This window comes from Haliotis asinina, chromosome 10 (genome assembly GCF_037392515.1).
Source record: "Haliotis asinina isolate JCU_RB_2024 chromosome 10, JCU_Hal_asi_v2, whole genome shotgun sequence".
NCBI classification, from domain to species: Eukaryota; Metazoa; Mollusca; class Gastropoda; order Lepetellida; family Haliotidae; genus Haliotis; species Haliotis asinina.
This window is the reverse complement of record NC_090289.1, coordinates 54,188,555-54,211,994: the sequence shown is the minus strand read 5'-3', so window position 1 is coordinate 54,211,994 and position 23,440 is coordinate 54,188,555. Positions and strand designations below refer to the sequence as shown.

Sequence of the window (23,440 nt, the reverse complement as noted above, 5' to 3'; positions counted from 1 at the left end):
GACATAACTGGGCCCATCTGCACAAAGCAATCTTACCCCTACGACTATCTTAAGTCTATGTTGAAGAATGGGAGCTACAATCATTGTACCGCTAAGATCGCTTCGTGCAAGTCGCCCTGGGGCCCGTTTCACAAAACGCTCGTAGCCTAAGATCTCGTAAGTTTTCTCGTAGCCATAGTACCTCCTATACTGTAACATAGGAGCTATGGATGCTACGAGAAAAGTTACGAGATCTTAGGCTTACGAGAGTTTCGTGAAACGGGCCCCTGGACTACAAATAAAGGCAGCGGCAATCAATACACCCATACACTTTCGGCGACAGGTTTTCGTAACTATTTTGTTGTTGTTGTTGCAATTCAGTAAAAGTGTAAAAGGTGTGACCGGACAGTTACTTGCTGAAGCAGCCTGAGTTGGTGAGTTTTTCACACATCATTTTCCTCTTTTAAAGAGTACAGTTCATTGAATTTCTGTTTCTTACTCCAGTCATTCTATTGCATGTCAGTTAAACATTTAACTATTGGTGAAAGCCACCAGCCCTTGTATTGCCCCGAGAAACCTGGCAACAAGGGTTTCCGAGTCATGATCAAAGAGTTTCAAGGTCTGCAATTCCCCGCAGCTAATAGCGGCATGTTAGGGCCACCACTCCTTAATCCCTTCGGTACATGGACTTTTGGAAACGCCTAATCAAAAACGAAAACATTAATGAAAAACTCCAAGTTGAACAAATTGACAGGATTTATTCATCCTTTATTTTTTCTCTTTTTCTTCACTTTGGAACCGTCCTTTGACTTATCCCGACCGCGCCTCCTCCTTTTGCCTGACCTCCTTGCCGTTTTATCCTTTGTTGATTTCGTCTTGCCGTCATGCGACTGTTGTCCCTGTCAACAGATTGTTTATTCACTCGTCATCATGATCTGATTTTGATGCATATGTTCAGGCGGCGGCGGAGTTCTGCGGACGTAAATGAACAGAAAATGCGTTGTGTGTGGTGGTCTGACAATCTACACCTATATATCTCCCAGTCTAGTGGCCTAGCAGTCTACACCTACATCTCCCAGTCTAGTGGCCTGTCAGTCTAGACCTATATCTCACTGTCTAGTGGCCAGGAAAAGGATATATTTTCCAAGATCTTATTGTCTTGTATACTGACAAGTATGGTTTGTACACCATCCCGATAATAATACTTACGGGAGTTTCCTTCTTGCGCCTGAAACATGAAACATGAACCATGAAAATACAGCAAGACCGAGTGGAAACGTGGAAAAGCCTACATACAAACATGTATTCATGTATTTAGAGTTTAACACGTCACCATCATAATAAGTCCACACACTCCCCGCACTATGGCCAGGTTTTGATAAAGGGTTTGAGAAAATTCACCAAGCATTTATGATGGACATATCCTAAGGATAAAAAGAATGAAAATTATGATTTTCGAAAGCTCAAATTTTAAACTACCTCGCCCATCGGCCGGCCCATGTGCAATAGTATGGACATCAGTTTCGAAAAACGAATGTATTTTTTTCGTGATTTGGAGGTTGTGAATGGATGAGAGTATGTTTATAATTATGTCGACATAAAACTTGAATGATGCAGGTCATTCTTGGGGCTTTGTAATTCAGGGGATGCAATAAACTCAATATTCTGAAGGTCAGTAAGTAACAACAGAGTCAACAAAGAGTGGCGTCACGTGACTACACATCGCGTGATGACTACAGGCCCGAGAAAGGCTTCTCCAGATGTGACGCCTTTAACATGTATAGATTATTGAACGGGGTACCCGCTAGAATCTCGGCCTGTTGCATCACACCACTTACTGACACGTGACTTTACAGAGCTGTTTTAGAGAAATCTATATCCCCTGCTGGGATAGATCTGCACTTTTGCATGTGGGGAATAACGGTGGCCATTGTGGACTTTCCTTCACGAAAGTCATGGCGTCACTAATTGTGTCTCTAGCAAGAAAAGATCAAGTGAAAGAGTTCCTGACTTACACCTTCCTTTGTTCAAAGGAGAAGTACAGAGGTCGAACTAGGCACTGAGCCGCATGTCATCTTGTTGTGTGAACTGATACTCATCGTGTCAGTCATTTGATTGTCCGGCCAAGAATCTATTGTATACACACCGCTTTCATTTATCTGGAACACCGCTGAGAGAGGATTCGGGTGGCAAAGTCAAAGAAGCATAGTCACGTGATCGCGGCCGTTTTGACGATCTACACTGACTAATGCATGAAACCGATGGCTTTACATGGAATATTTCTGAAATACGAAAGCGAATTCTAACCATACGAGGGGCGATCAAAAACTAGTCGGCCTCATTATATTCTCGACGTCCAAAGTTTCACATATGTGGGTAATGTTGTTAACGAGATATTGGTCACCACAACACATTGGGGGTATAACAAATTGCAGAAAATGCAAAACGATGTGTCATTTGGTTCATGTTGGATAATGGTATGCACTCAGATAACATTATGTACTGTATGTTCAATATAGTATTGAATGACTCCCCTCCGTGATCAACATTCAAAGATTTGGATTGCTTGATTCAGATATAGGCGGGGCTGTTTTTTTTAAGTCTTTCATAACCTTGGTGTCCAGATATTCCAGCTGGCACTGTTTACAATATATTGAGAGCTGACACTTGCATATTTTGTTTTCCTAATGTAACAAGTATGTACCTTTTGCATATTTGGTTACTTAATTAATAATTAAGTAATAATTATTATTGGGTCACAGCGTCTTGTGTTTTGAATGATAATTATGATGGGTCACATTTCGTATAATAGATGGTTAGCATTTTTACGATTTTGGTAGCAGGCTGTCCGGAAATTATCTGACCTTGGTTTTCTATTTGTTACTTCCGGGAGACTGCAAGAGATTTCTACAGTGTTGGCGATGGTCGTATGTGCCCGAACATATATTCACTGGAGTATCATCATCAGTCGCTGCCAACGTTTGATCTACGTTAACCGCTGTCAGACCGTTACATTCTGCATCACTGTTTATCTCTCGCACTAAGACTTTGGTGAGTTTGCTTTATTATATTTTGTGACCATTGCATTAGATTTTGTCTCACTTGTATTGTATTTGAAATCAGTATTGTGACATTGAATTGTTACCTTATAGAACTTGCTCTCTTGTTTAGATCTAATAATACAATGTTTGACTGTTTTTATTTGTCTTTGTTCTGTTTTGCTGGTTCACGGGGGATTTCTTACATCGTTTGTCAAGGCAAATTCTTAACCGTAACACTAAAGTTTGTAATGTATCTATTGTACATTTTGTGGTACCAAGATGAAAAGTCAAACAAAGTGGGATGGTGAGGCTGGAACAAATAATAAGTTGACAAATAATAAGTAAAAGAATAAAACATAAAACAGCTGCATTTACATGTATATCACTTTCTCGGCGAGGTCGACTACTTTTTGATCGCCCCTCGTATGATTAAAACTCCGTTATAATACACGGTTTACCTCATCCCCTACGTATGTGCACGTTCTGTCCCGCCATATAGCTGGAATATTGCTGAGTGCGACGTAAAACTAAACTCACTACACGTTCTATCGCAGGGAAAACATGCTTTGTATCAAACAAGTGAGCCAATGTTCTGGTATTACCCTTTGATGAAGACGATAACAGCGACGACGATCCCAATGAGTCCCACACATGCGACGACGGCTACGATTTTGGCGGTGACGTTTCCTTGGCCGGACCCTGAAACAGCTATAGTCAGTTTATCCTCTGCTGACTGTCACAGCCGGGTGTAATCCGAGTTCAACACTAGTGATTTGTGTCAGCGGTTCACAACGTAATCACAGCAAATAGTGGGTGTTAACGAAGGTGTAAGCAAAAGACCATGGCCTAGATTTTCGAAGCTCACTTAGCGCTAAGATAGTCGTAAAGTAATGTTAATGTATGGAACTTCCGACTATCGTAGGGCTAAGAGAGCTTCGAAAACCCATGCCAATGTTTTCAATAGGATCCGATTGGTTCAAAGCACGATACAGTTGGACTGTCATAGAGTAAAATATGTTTCTAGTTGTCACTATAATGTAGGTATAATAAAATATCATGCACAAAAACACACATTCAGTGGGACATTACATTCTGTTCACTGCAATATGGGTTCGTAGGGGTAATTTCGGTTTGTCTCTGTCAGCGATAGTCTCACCTTTGTCCATTATGTCCACGTCAGTGCCGGGGGTTGTACCTGGAGAAATGGAATGTGCGCAGGTGTTATGCGTCATGGAAGAATGTTGATATCAATTCTGATCAATTGAACGACATCTTTAACTTAAGAATATTGATTACATCAAAGTCATCGTTACTACTTAAAAGCAAGACCTTCATGACCCTTTACCACAGCAACAAGCTCATAATAAACCAGACAATCCAATGACTGGTATAACGAAAAACATCCACGTGGTGGAGTCATGAATCGCGCCGATCAACGCCTGTGTGTCAAAGAGTGTGTGTCTGTGCGTAACGCCGATTCAAAGGGAGTGAGTTGTGTGTCTGTGTGTTAAGCCGATCAGAGGGAGTGAGTTGTGTGTCTGTGTGTAATGCCGATCAGAGGGAGTGAGTTGTGTGTCTGTGTGTAATGCCGATCAGAGGGAGTGAGTTGTGTGTCTGTGTGTAATGCCGATCAGAGGGAGTGAGTTGTGTGTCTGTGTGTAATGCCGATCAGAGGGGGTGAGATGTTTGTCTGTGTGTGACGCTGATCAGAGGGTGTGAATTGTCCGTGTGCAACGCCGATCAGAGCGTGTGATCTGAGAGACTATGGTCAGAGTGTGTGAGTTGATATGTGCGTGAGTGATTTAGGCGTGTGATCCGAGAAGAGTGTGTGTGATATCGATCAACGCTTACATGTCATCACCTACTTGCCGCCGCTCTCAAAACGATCCCAGAACCCTTGGCAGCCCCCAGCAACACGTCTTTATTCTCCAGGAAGTACTCTGCGGATGAATGGACAGACTTTAAAACATTGCAGGGTGCGTGTCGTGCAAATGGGTTGGGTATGAAAGAGCTAACCCACAATACACCCACACACTGTTAAGGACTTGTTATGGCAAAGGTAATCAGTAATCATACAGAACCAACCCACATTACACCAACACACTGTGCGGAGCTTGTTACCGCATAGGCACTCACTAACCATACAGAACCAACCCACAATACACCTGCACACTGTGCGGAGGTTGGTGTATGACGTCTTGGCGCGTTGGATAATCCGAGCTAAGGTGAGTTGGAGTATGATTGTTGGGATGAGTTGCCAGCTAGGAACATTTGGAGTATGTCTATGGTGAGCTTGGGCGGTGGAGTAGCTTAGTGGTCAAAGCATCACATCGAACACACGAAATCGATTCCCCACTTGGATACAATGAGTGAAGTGCGTTTCTGGTGTCCACTCTATGGTGAGCTTGGGTTTGTCAGCTACGACGAGGCTGGGTTGGCTATGCTAACTGAGGTGAGTTGTGGTATTTGGGTAGCCAACGTAGGTAGGGTTTGGGTACACCGGCAAGGATGGGCATGGAATGATGGTAAGGATAGGTTGGGTATGATGGCAAGGATAGGTTGGGTATTACGGCAAGGATGGGTTGGGTATGATAGCAAGGATGGGTTGGGTACGGTGGCAAGGATAGGTGGGGTATGATGGCAAGGATAGGTTGGGAATGACGGCAAGGATGGGTTGGGTATGATAGCAAGGATGGGTGGGTATGATGGCAAGGATGGGTTGGGTATGACGGCAAGGATGGGTTGGAAATGACGGCAAGGATGGGTTGGGTATGACGGCAAGGATGGCTTGGGTGTGACGGCAAGTATGGAGTTGAGTGTGACGGCAAGGATGGGTTGATAAGTCTCTGAGCTGCCCAAGGGCGGGTGTGTTGGAGCACGCCGGCTCGGGTATACTGGAGGCTTGGTAGAATTGTTGGGTCAGATTAAAACAATAAGAACGGACTCGGGCTGGGTGCGATTATTATGAAACTGGTTATTTCATGTAATACGTTTGGGTGGTAAATGTCCTACTTCGTCACAAAAGTCATGTATACAACAAGGCTTCCTACTCTTCCAGTGGCTTTTAAGAGCTGGCAGATTCTTGATGTTCTTGCTGCTGACGTGGTCCTTTGAGTTGTAGTGACCTGCAAGAAACACAGAGTCATGTGATCCTCTGTAAAGCAAGCAAAATATCACGGCTTCTAGAAATGTGAAACGAGAAACAAACGCAGACGTCTACCTGTGAGGTGGACACTGCTGACGCCCATAGCGCCGCCACAAATCTGCTTCCGGTTGCCGCCACAGGGCTGGGTACAAGACGTCTTCTCGCCTCGCTCCAGAATTTGCTCCATAGTTCTCCCTGACGACTGGACTTCCGGTGAGTCAGCTGTACACTTGCAGTACGTGCTGAGCTGAGGAGACACAGGACAAACTGGGTTAAAGTAGATAAGCGAGATACTGAGAGACAGAATGGGTAAAGAAAATGTTTGTAATTGGAGTGAGTTAGTGTCACACCCTCAGAACATGGCGTAGAAATATTTGCAGTGCGATGACTTCGTGTATTGCCAAAATCAGTATATAGGGACATCCTATGTAAGGAGTTAAGAATTTTGTTGTTCTCCGTTAGTTTGATGTAGAAATTACCTGCAGTGTAAGGGGTTTAAGTAGATGAATCTAAAGTTAAAGAAGGGTGGATAGCTATAACCGTGTGCATTGTGTAGAAGTATCTGCAGAGTAAGGAGTTTGTGTCTCACCGTGAGTATGGCGTAGACATATTTGTAGTGAAAGCAGTGGACGACGCACATCTCGACGGTCATTATTTGTGAGTCGAATGTCAAGGCATTCTTCGGTGTCCACTTGATGCATTTACCGTTGTCATCTGGGGAGAAGAGCTTAATAAATAACTAACGCGAGGAATCTTTTTACACAAGGCGAATGGAAATCCATTGTTTTGAAAATCCAAAACAAAAAAACCAAAACAAAACAAAACCCAAAACAAAAACAAAACAAAACACAACAACAACAACGACGACAACAACAACAAAACCGAGCCCAACACAAAACAAAGAAAGCAAACACAAAGAAATCCCCACAACAAAAACTCACAAACAGACAAACGTAATATTCACGTAAACTGAGATCTTCACTGATGCTGATGTGTACAAAAAAACTAACATTTGGCCATGATCTTCGTCCTCTGGTGTACCCGTTTCTGCTTGAATTTCATAGCGTCGCTGTACATCTTCCGAAGACGTTGCCAGTTAAATGGTACAAATCCTGAAACAAGCATAGCAATGTGCTGAAAACCATCATGTGATGCTATCCAGTAATGCATTTAGATGCATATTATCTATCCACTTGTAACGCTACAACCCAGCTGTACAGAGAACGTACACCACGGGATAGCCCTGCAATATATATACCACCTGTACAGAGAACATACACCACGTGATAACCTAAAGCCCACGTGTACAGAGAACATACACATGAGAACCCTAGAGCCTACCTGTATAGAGAACATACACCACGTGATAACCCTAGAACCTACCTGTACAGAGAACATACACCACGTGATAACCCTAGAACCTACCTGTACAGAGAACATACACCACGTGATAACCCTACAACCTACCTGTACAGAGAACATACACCACGTGATAACCCTAGAGCCTACCTGTACAGAGAACATACACCACGTGATAGCCGCCGCAGTTCTGGGCCTTTGCTGACGAACAGGGGATGTTGCACTTTCTGCTGTCTACCTGGCTCCCCAGGACTTGAGAACAGAGACAGTGGTCCCCTCTCTGAAACAGGTAACACCAGGCCAAACATCACTGTTGATGGCAAAGAATGAAGGTGTTTTGTTAACTAATACAGAGCGCACCTGTACACGTTTACTGTACCCAGTAGCATTGCCAGTTACTGATCTGGAGAGCTGAGTGTGTTTGTGTGTGCGTGTGATTGTGAGAATGTGTTTGCATTATGTGTGTGCGTGCAACTGTTCGTATGCTTGTGTGTTTGGTTTAACCGCCAAACCAGCCACTGTTAAAACAATCATTCACGCCCACATTCACTGACCACTCCATCATTCAAAAAAGTCCTTTACAGACCGCAAGGTTGTACCATCGCATATCAATGTCATTTATTAATGATTATATTCAACTGAACTTACTTTTACGAGAGAATACTTGAATTTGTCTTTCCAACACTGTTTGGCACACCATATTGACGACATGTATGTGTGTCTTTTCACCAAAGTTGCGTTCCTGGCCTCTCGACACCCTTCATCTTTAACATCTGAAAACACACAGCGCATCGTCAATACAGTGGTTCATACAGTGGTTCATACAGTGGTACATGCTGTGGTACATGCTGTGGTACGTACAGAGGTACATATAGAGGTACATGCAGAGGTACATGCATTGTACATACAAAGGTATATATAGAGGTGCGTACAATGGTACATACAATGGCACATACAGTGGTACATGCATTGTACGTACAGTGGCATATACAGTGGTACATACACTGGTACATGCAGTGTATATACACTGGTACATGCAGTGTACACAAAGGGGCAGATATAGTGGTAGCTACAGAGGTACATACAGTGGTACATACCGTGGCACATACAATGATACATACCGTGGTAAATACAGTGTCCATACAGAGGTACATAAAGTGTAGATAAGAGTGGTACATACAATGGTACATACCGTGGTACATACAGAGGTACATACAGTGTCACACACCGTTGGCATACAGTGGTACATAACCCTGGCACATACAGTGGTACATACAGAGGCAAGTACGGTGGTACATGCAATGGACATGCAAAGGTACATTATTAGTTACACGGTGTTTTGAAAAGGTGTACGGGACTCTAAAACCCTTGAAAATTCCGTATTTCCTGAGGCTCAGGGTCTTACAGTCCCGTACACCCTTTCAAAACACCGTGTGGCGGCTGAGAATTGTGCACTGTTGTCATAAAGGTCGATTTAAGATAATTGAAGATAGAAATGAGCAGTTTTAATGGCAGGGTTACATTTATAACGATGTCAGTGAGTGATTTATGCATTTGCACCCCCTAGAGTGTATGTGATCTTTAAGACACTGTACCTGTAATATACATTTTTGAGACAGTTTTTATGACTCCGTGTATTTAAATAAGGTTACAGGTACCTTTGTGGGAAGAAAGTACAGGTGTCCTCCATGTGTATCAGCTGTGGAAGGTCGACTTATAATTTAGCTTATTTGTAAACAACAACATTCAACCTTCGGCAGAATTAGACGCAACACGCCTCGCCATGAAATTTCCTGAACTGTCATTAAGGGAGATAACTCGGGATGGCTAGTTTATAATAAAAATAATTGAATTTGAGGTTTTGTAAACGAGAAGTGAAAGACAGAACATTTTATTTTTGGATACTGACACAAACAAATAAGAAATTATGGCAACAGTTTTATTACTGTTTATACTCATAACTGCCGCCGACTCTAAAATTTCGAAGCGATCGGCAGTATGACAGCCACATTCCATCTAATGTCAAGATCATCCGTACCTTACGGTTCGTACACCCTGCCAAATCCGCGTACATGGTTCTGTTTGCTTTGGCTATTGACCAATCAGAATTCGGCAAATTTACCTGAAGGGCAATAACGTTGTGCATACCGTATACAGTGGTACATACAGTGATACATACAGTACACATGGTGTACTTCCAGTGGTACCTCCAGTGTACATACATTGGTACATAACATGGACATAGACTGGCACATGCAGTGGTACATACCGAGGATATACAGTGGTACATACCGTGGACATACAGTGGTACATGTAGTGGTACATACCGTGCAGATACAGTGGTACATGCAGTGGTACTTACCGTGGACATGCACTGGCATATTTTTTATATGCAGTGGTACATACCGTGGCGATACCGTGATACATACAGTGGTACATACCGTGGCGATACCGTGATACATACAGTGGTACATACCGTGGCGATACCGTGATACATACAGTGGTACATACCGTGGCGATACCGTGATACATACAGTGGTACATACCGTGGCGATACCGTGATACATACAGTGGTACATACCGTGGCGATACCGTGATACATACAGTGGTACATACCGTGGCGATACCGTGATACATACAGTGGTACATACCGTGGCGATACCGTGATACATACAGTGGTACATACCGTGGGCGAGCATACAGTGGTACATACCGTGGGCGAGCATACAGTGGTACATACCGTGGGCGAGCATACCGTGGGCGAGCATACAGTGGTACATACCGTGGGCGAGCATACAGTGGTACATACCGTGGGCGAGCATACAGTGGTACATTGTTAGTTGTTCACTGGTCCCTCGGGGCCCATGGGTTGATGTACCCTCGATGTTTGTTTATTTACATCAACCCATGGGCCCTGAGGGACCAGTGAACAGCGTATTTATCTTACCAAACACCTCAATGTTAATTTTGAACTGTTTGAAGCATGGGTATGGGGTCGTACACTTCAGCCTGCTGGTGTGAATTGAACGCTTCAAATCTTGCATCTTGCTTTTTTTTTTCCAGCAGGCATTGTCTTAGTAAAATAGCTGCAGTGTAATTCCCCTTCTTTATATACACAGGGACTTCATACGAACGTTTTGTCAAAATTTATTTATTTGAATGCGAGGCAAGTCGTAGCCTTCGCTAGAAATCGACATCAAGTTCATGTGTGAGACAAGATGACAGTGGCTCATATTGTAGTTCACAGAGTGGTTCATACCATGATACACACCTGGGGAAATGCCATGTACATACAGTCAACATACAGTGGTACATACAGTCGATATACAGTTCTGGGTTGAGAATGGTTATCGTCATATTTTACAACATTTCTCCGCCGTTCGTTAAATCAGTCAAACAGAATTAATTATGATGCTTGATTAGCCAGCCCGTTCACTGACGCCGATCATGTTAATACATATAATGCGGCGGAAGTGAATCATGGCAATAAATAGAACAGAATAAATGCTATATACTAATAACTGTAACAGCTAGTGCCATTCTGAATTTCCCATGGCATTCGTGAAATAATATATACACCTGGAAATTAATCAAGCAACACCCCATTTTTTTCTATTGGAGCAACTTTGAAGTGTTCTGACAATCAAAATATGCCGGGTTGATATAGTTTGACACTTTTTTATTCAACAGACGATCTCTGACAAACAACTTAAAGGGAAAAAGTATCAAGACTTTGCTTTATTGCAACGAAATCCAAATTCTTAAAACTGTCTTAAATTCATGAAAAAATGGACACAATTTACTATTCATCCACAGACGTTGTTGTCAGGTGTATTAACACAAATGTCACATGGAAAGAAAGAACAGTCATCTGAGAGTCTGCACACCGACTTTCATCAATATCTAGTGTGTCCTCCCTGCGCACGCACCACCGATTCCAGACGCCTCCTCATTCCTTGGATGAGTCTCCGGATCTGATTCTGGGGGATCCTGTTCCACTCCTCATGCAGGGCAGCCGTCAATTCGTTGAGATTATGGACTGGTGGGTCTCTCTGCCTCACACGACGGCCAATAAAGTCCCACAAATGTTCAATGGGGTTGAGGTCAGGGCTCATGGCAGGCCATGGAATTCTGTCAATTGCATTTTGCCGCAAAAAATCATTTACAGCATGCGCCCTGTGAGGTCTAGCATTGTCGTCCATAAATATGGGTCTCGTTGCCAGAGGATGGTTCTCAAAATGAGGTACCACAGCCCTGTCAAGAACCTCCTGTTGGTAACGAACACCGTTAAGGTTGCCACGGATGGTAATGATATCCAACTTGCAGTTCATGGAAATGCACCCCCATACCATAACGGAACCTCCCCCAAAGGCCACAGTCTCCTGGATGTTCCGTGGAGCCATTGCTGTGTTCCTCTGCCTCCAGACCCGAGTACGACCGTCCACCATGTGCAGCAAGAACCGGCTCTCATCTGAGAAATGGACCTTCCTCCAAGAGGCAATGTTCCAGTGCAAACGGTCATTACACCAGGCCAGTCGGGCTGCCTTATGGGCTGGAGACAGTCTGGGTCGCTTGATTGGCCTCCTTGCCCGGTATCCTGCAGCTTTCAGACGATTCCGAACAGTCCTGTTCGAGATGGGTCTCCCTGGAAGCCACTCCTGTCTCAACCGAGAGCTCGAGTCGAAGGACCTGCGCCGTACAAGTCTCAGTAAAGCTCTGTCCTCCCGGACTGTGGTCTTCCTGGGTCTTCCTGGTCTAGGCAGGTCTTTAACTTCATTAGTGGCCCGGTATTTTTTCAAAAGTTTTGAAATTATGGAATGATGTCGTCCGATTTGAGTCCCGATTTGTCTTAGAGACATACCAGCATTCCTCATGCCGATTATTTGCCAACGAGTGGCCTCTGATAATTTCCTACGTGCCATGACATTGAAATGAATGAAAAACCGAATGCAATCGACAACCTGCGCTTGTAAACACCCCAGGGAAAAAGTGCATTTTTCGAAAGTTGAGGTTAAAGCAATGCACGTGCGCTGTGCAAGCTTCACGCGCGTCTTATCAACCCATGAAAAGCTCATGCTGTATGTCAATACATCAAAATTGAATAATCAATCATCAAAATTACTTCGTTAAACTTTGTTAAGTTTTTATGTGTCTTTGAATTTGGTGTTGCTTAATTAATTTCCATATGTATATATTTATAATCATAGACATGAAGTAACTTCGCATAATTGACTGCGTGACTGTTTGAGTGTTTCTTTTACAGGAGATTGATGGGGATTGAAACAATTAATGACTTGAACTTGCTATGGTCGTGGGACACCATCCGACTATGTTAATTTTCTTTAGGGTTCATAACTTTAGCTTTGAATTTTATGTTTCTTGCCATGAAGATTGGCGATAACTGTTCGCGAGCCAGTAGCATATCTGCAGTGCCGAAAGGCTGTGAAGGATTAAGGAGGGAGCTTACCGTTTGATTGTTTTGTGTCACACAGCTCCAGCAAGTATTCGGGGTTCTCTCTGTAGTGAATCGCAGCACTCGTCCACCGACAAACCAAAACACCCACCGTGTACACTGTTACGATATGCTTCATGATTCTTTTGTCCGCCATCACTCCAAACATACCTGTGACGTCATATGGTTTATGACGTCATTTTGTATCTTCACGTCACATCTTCACTCGCATGAGAACATAAATAGAAGCTGTTTAGAATACAGTAGTATCGCTGATGAAATATGTTTGCCATCTGACAACACCGTTTCTGTGCGTTTACTGAAAATTGACGATCGTGTTTAGAATGATTAATTACGTACTTTAGACATTATAAATATGTCTGCGTTTATCTGACGCCAATTTGGAGTGTGTACACACTGGTTAAACCTCCAGACATTCAAACAATACGAAGTCATGCCACTAGATAACAACGTATTTTTGTTGTTGTCAGAGCTGAAATTGTATTTTCTGCTTTATTATACAGTACATGCTCATATATACATTTCCGTCTATAACTTGCAGGTGAGTGAAACAACGACACCAGACTACATTTTTCACACATATTTTAGCATGTAAGGGGGAAAATGTGTATTCCCTTCGTAACTGAGAAAGAAATAACATATTCCTGTTGTCTGCTCGCCATGGCTACAAAACGTAAAGAGCTAACTCCGAACCTTAAAAATTTTAGATGTCGTTGTCAATCTTAATTCAGATAGTTAATCTCAAAAGACATATTGCTGACATACTTGGAATATACAAGTCAAGAATGAGAACATTTCTCAAACGTTTCCCTGATCGGGATGACGTAGAAAACATACCAAGAAAAGGCCGTACGCCGTTGCACAACGCCCGTACAGATCGTATAATATTGGCTGTGTGACGGCTAATAGAAGGATTACAATAACTCCACCCTGTTAACTTGCAACAGTACTAAATTAGTACACATTACTGACGTAACCGAAAATTGATTGTTGAAAAAATAATTCCAAAGTACCTATTACACTATTACCGGCTGTTCAAGTTTTATATCCAAATGTATATTTCTAAATACCGGTTAAGAATCGCAAATGGGATTCTTTTGCTTGGTAAATAGGCAATTGAAATAACATTTTATGTCAGCAGGAACGTCAGATTAAAACATTTCCAGAGAAATTAAATGTAACCACGGTGTTTAAGATTTAAAATAATTACCTACAAGTAAATACATATAACACGTCACAATTTAATTCTGGACTCACAAAAGTCCAGAAACTCTCAGCACTGTGGCCACTCTCTCACAAGGGATTTCGCAAAATTAAACAGACAGTTGTTATGTATATGTGCTAAGGATGAAAAAATGAAAAATATTTTTTTCGAAAACTAAAAATTTAAACTCGCTCGCCCATGGGCACGCCCATGGGCGAACAGTGGCCAATGGGCAGGCCCATGGGCGAAAGTGTTTCATTTCATCCAGAATAAATGTTTTGGAGGTTGTAAATGAATGAAAAAATGTTAATAAGTATCATGACACAAATTTCAGCTTGTTGTGACTTGACTCTGCTAACTGACAGCGATTTTGAAAAATCTCGCCCATGGGTGAAAAACATATTGGCCCATGGACGAGAATAATTAATTTTATTGAAACTACATGTTTTTTTTCCAGGCTTTGCAGCTTTTCAATGAATGAACGTGTATCTATTAGTGTCGTGACACGAAATTAAGCTTATTTTGACTTAATTCGGCTAATTTAAAGTGATTTTTCAAAACGCCTCGCCCATGGGCGACAACCATTTGGCCCATGGGTGAGAATATTTACTTTTACTCAAAATACACCTTTTCCCATGTTTTGGAGGTTGTGAATGGATGAAAGTATGTTCATAAGTATCATGTCACAAAATTCAACTCATTTTGAATTAATTCCGTTAATTTAGAGCTATTTAACAAAATCTCACCCATGGGCGAAAAACATTTTGGCCCATGGGCGAGAATATTTCCTTTTACCCCAAACACATCTTTTCCAATATTTGGAGGATGTAAATGAATGAAAGTACATTTATGAGTATCATGAATATCATTTTGACTTAATTCCTCTAAATGAGAGCAATTTTGAAAACTCTCGCCCATGGCAGAAAGACATTTTGGCCCATGGGCGAGAATATTTGCCTTCACTCAAAATACATCTTTTCCTGTGGTTTGGAGGTGTAAATGAATGAGGATATATATATGAGTATCATGGCACAAAAGTCAACTCATTATGACTTAATTCTGCTAATTGAGACCGATTTTCAAAAACATCTCGCCCATGGGCGAAAAACATGGGGCCCATGAGCGAGAATATTTCCTTTTCACTCCAAATACATCTTTCCTAATGTTTTGGAGGATGTAAATGTATGAAAGTGTCATTGTGAGTATCATGACACAAAATTCAACTGATTTTGACTTAATTTTGCGAATTCAGGAAGATTTTTAAAAATATGCCAGAATAATCACTTTTACTCAAAATACATCTTTTCCTGTGTTTTGGATTTTGTAAATGAATGAGGATATATTTGTAAGTATCATAGCACAAAATTCAACTCATTTTGACTTAATTCTGCTAATTTGTAACAAGTACAAGAATCTGGATTTCCACTTAAATTTTCATAGTTTTTTTTTTATTGTCTTGGGGGTTGTAAATTTATGAATGAAAGTGTGTTTATAAGTATCACGCCAAAAAAAATGAAATCCTTCCGGTCTAAATTCGACTAATCTCTCTCGTGGACGAAAATATTTTCGCTTGCTCGTTTTCTATATTTTGCAAACATAAGGTTAAAAAATAGATGAAATTCTAATGAAAATTCAGTTTAATTTCGTGAGTTTAGTTTTATGTCGCACTCAGTAATATCCCAGCAATATGGCGGCGGTTTGTAGATAATCGAGTTTGGATCAGACAATCCAGTGATCAACAGCATGAGCATCGACCTGCACAATTGGGAACTGATGACATGTGTCGGCAAAAGTCAGCGAGTCTGACCACCCGATCCCGTTAGTCACCTCTTACGACAAGCATAGTCGCCTTTTATGGCAAGCATGGGTTGTTGAAGCCCTCTTCTACTCCAGATCTTCACGGGTCCCGAACACAGAGCTTTACTTCCAGCAACATATACAATACACTTAGAATACTAAGCCTTGAGATTCTTTTGAATTTAGGTATTCTATAAATATAACAAAATTCAACCTATATCTATGAAGTTATTTGTGAAAGCCCTAATCAAGAGTGACCAAACTCCAGTGACTATGCTGGGACACATTAATAAACGGTGCTGTGAGATCTTTAAACTGTATTGAAATATGTCTTGTCAATTCCGCTGACATTCGCCAAATGTACCTACCTAGTAGTTTTAAAGGTCACGTGCAACGTAAAACACAACTTTGCAGATTCTGGTACCTTTCGGTATGCACTTACCGAAACAAATCATAAAAAATGCCAATTTAAAAGTTGAAAAAAACGCGATGAAAAAAAAGCCCGCGAAATCGGAGTTCAAACATTTCACTAAATTCAACCCAGCGCTGGGGGAAAAACTGGTTTCAATAGCTGTGCTGCGCTGCGTCCATAACGCATGCGCAGTGAATAGGTTCGCGGAGATTGAAACAGTATGCATGCCCAGCGTCTGAGGTCGTGAGCAGGAGTCTAATCTTGGTTGTGTACACAAACAAGTAAATAATCTACTCGTTACGTAAAAAATCTTGCTGATTGTGGTAAGCAGTCTCTGTCACAGAGAAAGTTCAGTGTCTGGTTTATTCACACCTATATGTCTGTCTGCCTGTCTGCTAAAGACAACATGCAATACACAGCTTCAATCATTGACCACGTGCAATTTGAACTTGACACCTATCAGACTATACGACATAAAGAAAATAAGTTGATTTATGACTCGTGCACCCGAGTCCCGTGTCTACCACATTATGTAATTAGGCATGTCTTTATGTCTGTGGGTTGCAAACAAACTACATTCATTTTTTTCGGATGAGTGGATTTGACGGAAACTGGTGCAAACTCTTGTCAGTTTCAAGTCCTGCTTTGTACTTGGACGATTGACAGATTCCAGCCACACAGTAGTGTACCATCTCTACTGACATGATTTTTGATTGGATCGAGCGCAAATTTAGAGAACTTGTATATTCCAAACCCAACTTCTCTATATACATTCTTCATGGATAACGACTTCATTTGGTGTATATGATTTTGTTTGACAACAGTATATGAATCCATACTGAAACGACGCATCAAGTACACAAAACGAAGTTGTTATCCATAAAGAATCTTACTTTCTTGTGACTGGTTATACTTCTAAAATGCCCATCAAATAGATTATCTTTCTGTACACACAATGAACCCTCAGCACATCAGCAAATGAAACAGCCAATCGGAAGCCGTCGTTACATTTGAATGAATAGCCACCCGCTATGACTGAGTTCGGTCTCCCGAGGGTTTCGTTTCGGGGGAAGTAAGTCCAAGTACAAAATATTGCACTTTTGAATCGCGATTGTACGCTTATACTTTTGTTTATTTGTATTTTTAAAAGCACCAATGTATATTATATGTCATGAATAAGTGATAAATGTGTTTTAATTATGTTTGATTTTTTGGTTGCATGTGACCTTTAAGTGTACCTACCCAGTTTAGCATGTTTCGTTTTAATAGTGTGGTCTCCATTTTTAGTAATTCCCATTTGCCCGTCCCGGCTTTTCTTCGTCCGAGGTTTTATGGGGTATTCTCCTATTTGTCAGACCAGAAATTATCTACAACAGGGGTAGGTCACTCGCTTGTTTTCTTTACCATTTGTACTAATTAGTATGCGCCTCCTCATGCTCCAATGCACACAGTAACCTGATTCGTCTCCATCGCAACTTAGGCTGCGTTTAACAGTACTTCAGCCAGTGTACTGTATCAGTCGAAATCTTACAATGAATGAATGAATGAATGAATGAATGAAGAGCAAGAAGTATATGTGAATGAATGAAACAAATAATAAAAGAAAGAAGTACATATGTGAATGAATGAAAGAATAAATGATACATCACGGCCATCCCTTCCAAAACATGCTAAAGAACGCAAAACTATCGTTAGATCACATGTGTTAACATCAGCTTGTTATTGTCTCCCCGGTCAGGCGTAACAATTGTCAGACAGGTTAAAACAACAAACTATCTGGTTGACTGCACAGCTGCCTGTTGACGTAGTATACCCACATCACCTACTTTTCCTGCGTAACCTTCATCTACATCACCACCCTTAATATAATGAGCAGAGAGCACAGAAGGCCCTATAGCTGTAACCACTGAACCGTGCTCCCAAGTTCCCAAGTGGGGGTGTCCTTTTCTACCTATTCCATTAATCTTTAAAACATCTAACAAGCTCAACGCATGCATTTGTTTACTCAAACGTGATGTTATACATATCATAAGAGTATTTTTTATGTGTTATTCAGTTGATAAATTATTATTTCATGATACATATATGTACAATAGTTTGCTTCGATTCTGTAACTACCCTCATTATGACATTGAGACCATTCTGATTTATCGAGTAAAATACGATTGTATAGTTTTGAGTTTCAATCTTGGCATATTTTAACGGTTTGCCACTTTTGCACTCTACCTTTTTAAAGGGGGGGCGTGCATATTTTGGTGGTTTTTAGTATTCCATCTATTCATTTGGATTTATTAATTTATTTGTTTTTGTTTTGTTTTGTTTTTTTACTGCTAGTGGGCCTGTTAGTCTGCTTTGATAACTGTAAATTTATTCTGACGAGCGGAACATGAAGTGTTGTTATCATGTTTGTTATGTATTATTGGTATGGAGCGACATTGATATGTATGTTTATGCTTGCCAATCCAGTCCCGATTACTTGAGGAGATTAGTTTAAACTATAGATTAACGTATCCATACTATCAGGGATACTCTATATAGGCTTCCTGATACTATTAATGTGTAATCATTATATCGGGCTATGAGGAATACGTAATGTAATCAAGATTGACTTTGCGTTTACTTTTCTATTTTTTAAATAAATTTTCACTATTTTTGCTACACTCGAACAGATTTACTTTGGCTTTCGTGATTGTGGTTTCTAAGTATTTTAGAAATTATGTTGTTGAGACAACTGGAACTGTTGATCTGCAGTCTTTCAGAATTCTATATATTCTCCCTTTTTACCAGTTCTCAAAATGAACATATAGCTGTTTACACAAAGGTATCTTCCCGTAAAATAAGTAGGAGGAAACGTGAAGCATAGCAGCTTTACTGAAGCAATAACTGATTGCCAAAACTGAAGTTGTTAAAATGATCCTGAAAACTGTCATTTGTAACATTCACCTTGCAAGCAATTTTACCAGGAAACTAAATAACTCATTACTAATGGAAGGAGTGAACTGAAAACCCATTTTATTAACTGAAGTCACTGATTGAACTCGCTAACATCGATTCACTTACATTCTGGTACACGTGTCTTATTTCGTTTCCTGAGGACACACATTTTACTTTTTTTATAGAAAATCCGTGTCTAATCCCATAAAACAACAGCGTTGTCACTACACCAAACGATTTTGACCTCGACCCAAAACAAAGGTTTAACTTACAGGACTACCTGTAAGATATCCCTTTCTTGATAACGAGTTTAACAGCTACGCCGGAATGCTGCTTACCTTATAAGAAGTTGTATATCCATAGAACTTTCGTATGTTTTTCCAAATGATCATGACCTGAACAGAGATTACTTTGTCAGAGACTTCATGAGTGATTTTCAAATTCTAATCCACACACTGATTTCCACTTTTTCATCATTTTGACTTTTATCTCAGTTTGTTGAATATCTCAGCATAACTCGCAAAGACAATGGAAATTGAGCGGAACGATGACGCTTTCTGTTTCTTCCGCGTTCACTTACGTAATTTCCGCAAAGCGCCTACGACAATTTGCTCCGAAAAAGTCATGTCTCGTCCGCTGGTCTTGTTTATTGGAGTATAACAGCTGCCGCTTTCAAGTGTATTTTACTTGTCATATACAAAATTCATCCATGGATCACATTAGGTCATTAGGGGACACCAGCTTTGAAATGAACAGGTGTTCGTGAGTGTATATGGATCAAAAAGACTGATTGCGCAAGACGCGCAGCCAAATATCTCACATTCAAAGGAAATCTCGAATTGATTGTTTTATAAGGCGTCGAGCTGACAGTTTGGTTTTGGTGTTGTATATAAACCTCCTTTGCAAGAACTTTGTCAAGCATACCTGCTTTGTCCTTTTGCAAGACCTGCACATATTAATCTTTGAAAGACATTGACATTTATGTGCAAGTGCTCTGGAAAACCTTGTCCGGCACGATATTTTAGTTATTGTGTGCATGCTGCATTTCAATTTTGGAAATGTGCTTAAAACATATTTTGATTCTCAAAGAATGTGGTTCGTTTAGCAAGCAAAATATTGCTTTGATTAACACTTCACCAGTACTATACAATATTACAGAATACACAAAACCGGATACACAAAACGGCATTGTGATTAGGGGTATATGGGGTTATAGGAGTCCCTTTTTATCCACCGAGACAAGTCCTACACGCCCTGGTGGGGTGTGGATTCGGGGAGGGGGTAACGGAGGAGATGGCCAAAACACACGTACTCCATACGCTATCATGGTCTTCCTTACTGCTTGAAGATCGACCTTTTCTCACTGTGGTCTATGATGACTTCGGTGAACGGAAAAGAACTTATTCACTGTGAAAGCTTGATTTTGAATTTTTTAACAGGAAACTAATTAACTTGTCAAAAACCTTCTCACAAATGTTCAGTGTTTCTACAAAGAGCTAGACAGACACAACAAACCATAATTCTATTTTTCATGTTTACTTATATGATAGATGTATTTGATGTAATGATATGTATGCATATGTTATTATATGATGGTTCATATGGATGACGACACATACTTCATTTATATTTTGTATTATATGCTGTATGGGTGAGGTACTGTAAAGCTTGTTCACCAGTCCCAATCAGAATTACAAAACACACAAAAATACAACAACATGGAGATGTGTGGAGAAAATAGAGACATATGGAGAACAGCAATGTCATAACTGAACAGAAATCATTCCCTCTATTGGTGTAGGCCGTGTGGGATTAGTTAAACAAAGAAATCTAGTCGACCATGCCTCCTAATCCTCTTACTCCTTAAACAAACGACTTGCGTGGGCTGTCTAAAATTGAACTGAAATTTTTGTAAATTCGATGTTTCGTGTATTACGTAAGGAGGTAGTCAGGTGTCAACACTATGGCATTCGACGCTCCGGACATGAAGGAATACCAGATACGTTATAAAGTACAGTAATGTGGTCACTATGAGCGAGGCAGACAGTCTGATGAGCACAGCTCATTACGGAAATCTCTTGTCTTTGGAGCTGCTCGTTGAGACGCTGAAGCCTTCTGTCAAGTTCTTTATTCTTTATTGTGGCCACTGTGTCACAATATGCAGTTTACATTGCTCACAGACCCTCGATTCACGATGACGCCAACTTTCTCGACTACTGTTCGTGCGACGACTATCATTCAGGAATTGGTTCCACAGCTCATTCTTTCACCGAAGTCTTTGTGTATATGTTTTAGCTCGTTAATTAGCGTAGAGACGAGTCTTCTGCTATTCTCGGGCATTCTCGGGCACTAGTTCTCCAAGGCAGTCGACGCTCCGGGTGTCATTAGAACAGTGTTGAGCACTGTCACACTCCACTGCTTTTCGACAGTCCTGTTGTGTATTTGATAAAACAATCGACAATCCGGGTGTGAACCAAAAGAGCATACCACCATTCTCATCGGTGGATAAAATGGGATGAAGAAAACCCGCATACTCTTCATCACATTGCTACATCGTATTTACCATAACGAATGTTTAAATATCACTTTATGTAAATAGAGCATCAAAACAAGCTGCAACCATGTATTATATTAACATGGTACTAACTATAGTCGATTCGAACTACCGCTTTACAGTTCACTGACTGGATGCAGGCTTTTCCCACGTGCCGGGGTAAAACTTAATGATCTATTCTCCCTCGCAAGGCCACGTGAACCAATCAGAAATGGACATTCTTAAATGGGGTAGGAGAAATGTGTTCTTATGAACCTTGATCTTTCAGGTACATTTCATCAGTTGTGTACAAATAATGGTCTAGAATAATGTTTCAAACACTTTAATACGTATTGATGCAGGGGCTCAAAATATGTTCTTGTTTACGTCCCGCTCAAACGTCAGAATAAATGTACGGGTTTCAAAGCAGACTCACTCGCTGGGCCACTTGCAATAAAAAAAAACCCAAACAAAGCAAAAACAGGTAAATCATTTAATTTAAACAAATAGATGGAATACTAAAAACACCTAAATATTAGTATGCACGCCCCATTTAAAAAGATAGAGCGCTAAAGTGGCAAGATTCAAACTCAAAACTATTCAATCGTGTTTTACTCGATAAATCAAAATGGTCTCAATGTCATAATGTGGGTAGTTACAGAATCAAAGCAAAATATTTTACATGTTTATGTACGATTTATTTAGCAAAGCCAGAAAAATCCCCGACAAACACGGCCGCTTCTCCTCAATACGTGGGTTTGTGAGAGTGAGGGTACTCCCTACAAGGCTCACTCCCATTAGTTAACAAGGCGTCCTCCCATTTTATGTATTTTTTACTCGATAGGTACGGAAAATTAATGAGGCGATGTGGGTATGTCATGACTGGTTGATTTCTCAGGATTAGGTGAATTGGGTATGGCAGAGTCGATATACTATGATCATAGGGGATTTAGCAACCATGTTGGAGTGAAGGAATGACAAAACTCTGTGATAGATTAATGAGTGTCTTTTTTAAGCATTATGAAAATGGGAATGGTAAATTAACACAAAATGCCCTAGACCTGTCCAGCGTGTCATACATATATATATATATCATAAAATAATAATTTATCAACTGAATAATACATAAAAATACTCTTATGATTATATATAACATCACACTTTAATGAAAAGATGCATGCGTTGAGCTTGTTAGATGTTTTAAGATTAATGGAAGAGGTAGAGAAGGACACCCCCACTTGGGAACTTGGGAGCTATAGGGCCTTCTGTGCTCTCTGCTCAATATATTAAGGGTGGTGATGTAGATGAAGGTTACGCAGGAAAAGTAGGTGATTTGGGTATACTACGTCAACAGGCAGCTGTGCAGTCAACCAGATAGTTTGTTGTTTTAACCTGTCTGACAATTGTTACGTCTGACCAGGGAGACAATAACAAGCTGATGTTAACACATGTGATCTAACGATAGTTTTGCGTTCTTTAGCATGTTTTGGAAGGGATGGCCGTGATGTATCATTTATTCTTTCATTCATTCACATATGTACTTCTTTCTTTTATTATATCTTT

The 23,440-nt window shown here is 40.8% G+C and overlaps 2 protein-coding genes across 2 annotated transcripts in view; one reads left to right on the top strand and one right to left on the bottom strand.

Annotated features, from left to right (window-relative positions):
• LOC137298514 (zygotic DNA replication licensing factor mcm6-like) overlaps nucleotides 1–23,440 on the top strand; it is a 385,641-nt gene that overhangs the window by 34,745 nt on the left and 327,456 nt on the right. The gene's annotated exons all lie outside the window — the stretch shown is intronic.
• Nucleotides 741–13,286, bottom strand: LOC137298775 (uncharacterized). The gene is made up of 12 exons (XM_067831051.1): nucleotides 12,992–13,286; nucleotides 8,173–8,297; nucleotides 7,675–7,804; nucleotides 7,176–7,277; nucleotides 6,755–6,879; nucleotides 6,241–6,412; nucleotides 6,071–6,145; nucleotides 4,886–4,960; nucleotides 4,177–4,215; nucleotides 3,623–3,719; nucleotides 1,189–1,207; nucleotides 741–878 (listed from the first exon to the last, which is right to left on the bottom strand). The coding sequence occupies exons 1-12, from the start codon at nucleotides 13,143–13,145 to the stop codon at nucleotides 741–743; spliced, it is 1,251 nt and encodes a 416-aa protein (XP_067687152.1). The 5' UTR covers nucleotides 13,146–13,286.

Bases quoted from the DNA above. Each gene is read 5' to 3' on its own strand.
- LOC137298775 (XM_067831051.1), bottom strand. From the start codon at position 13,145: ATGTTTGGAGTGATGGCGGACAAAAGAATCATGAAGCATATCGTAACA. The intron at 4,961-6,070 runs GTAGGAAGCCTT...ATTCATCCGCAG, and splicing joins TCTTAAAAGCCACTGGAAGA to AGTACTTCCTGGAGAATAAA. The intron at 3,720-4,176 runs GTGAGACTATCG...TAGCTGTTTCAG, and splicing joins CGTGGACATAATGGACAAAG to GGTCCGGCCAAGGAAACGTC.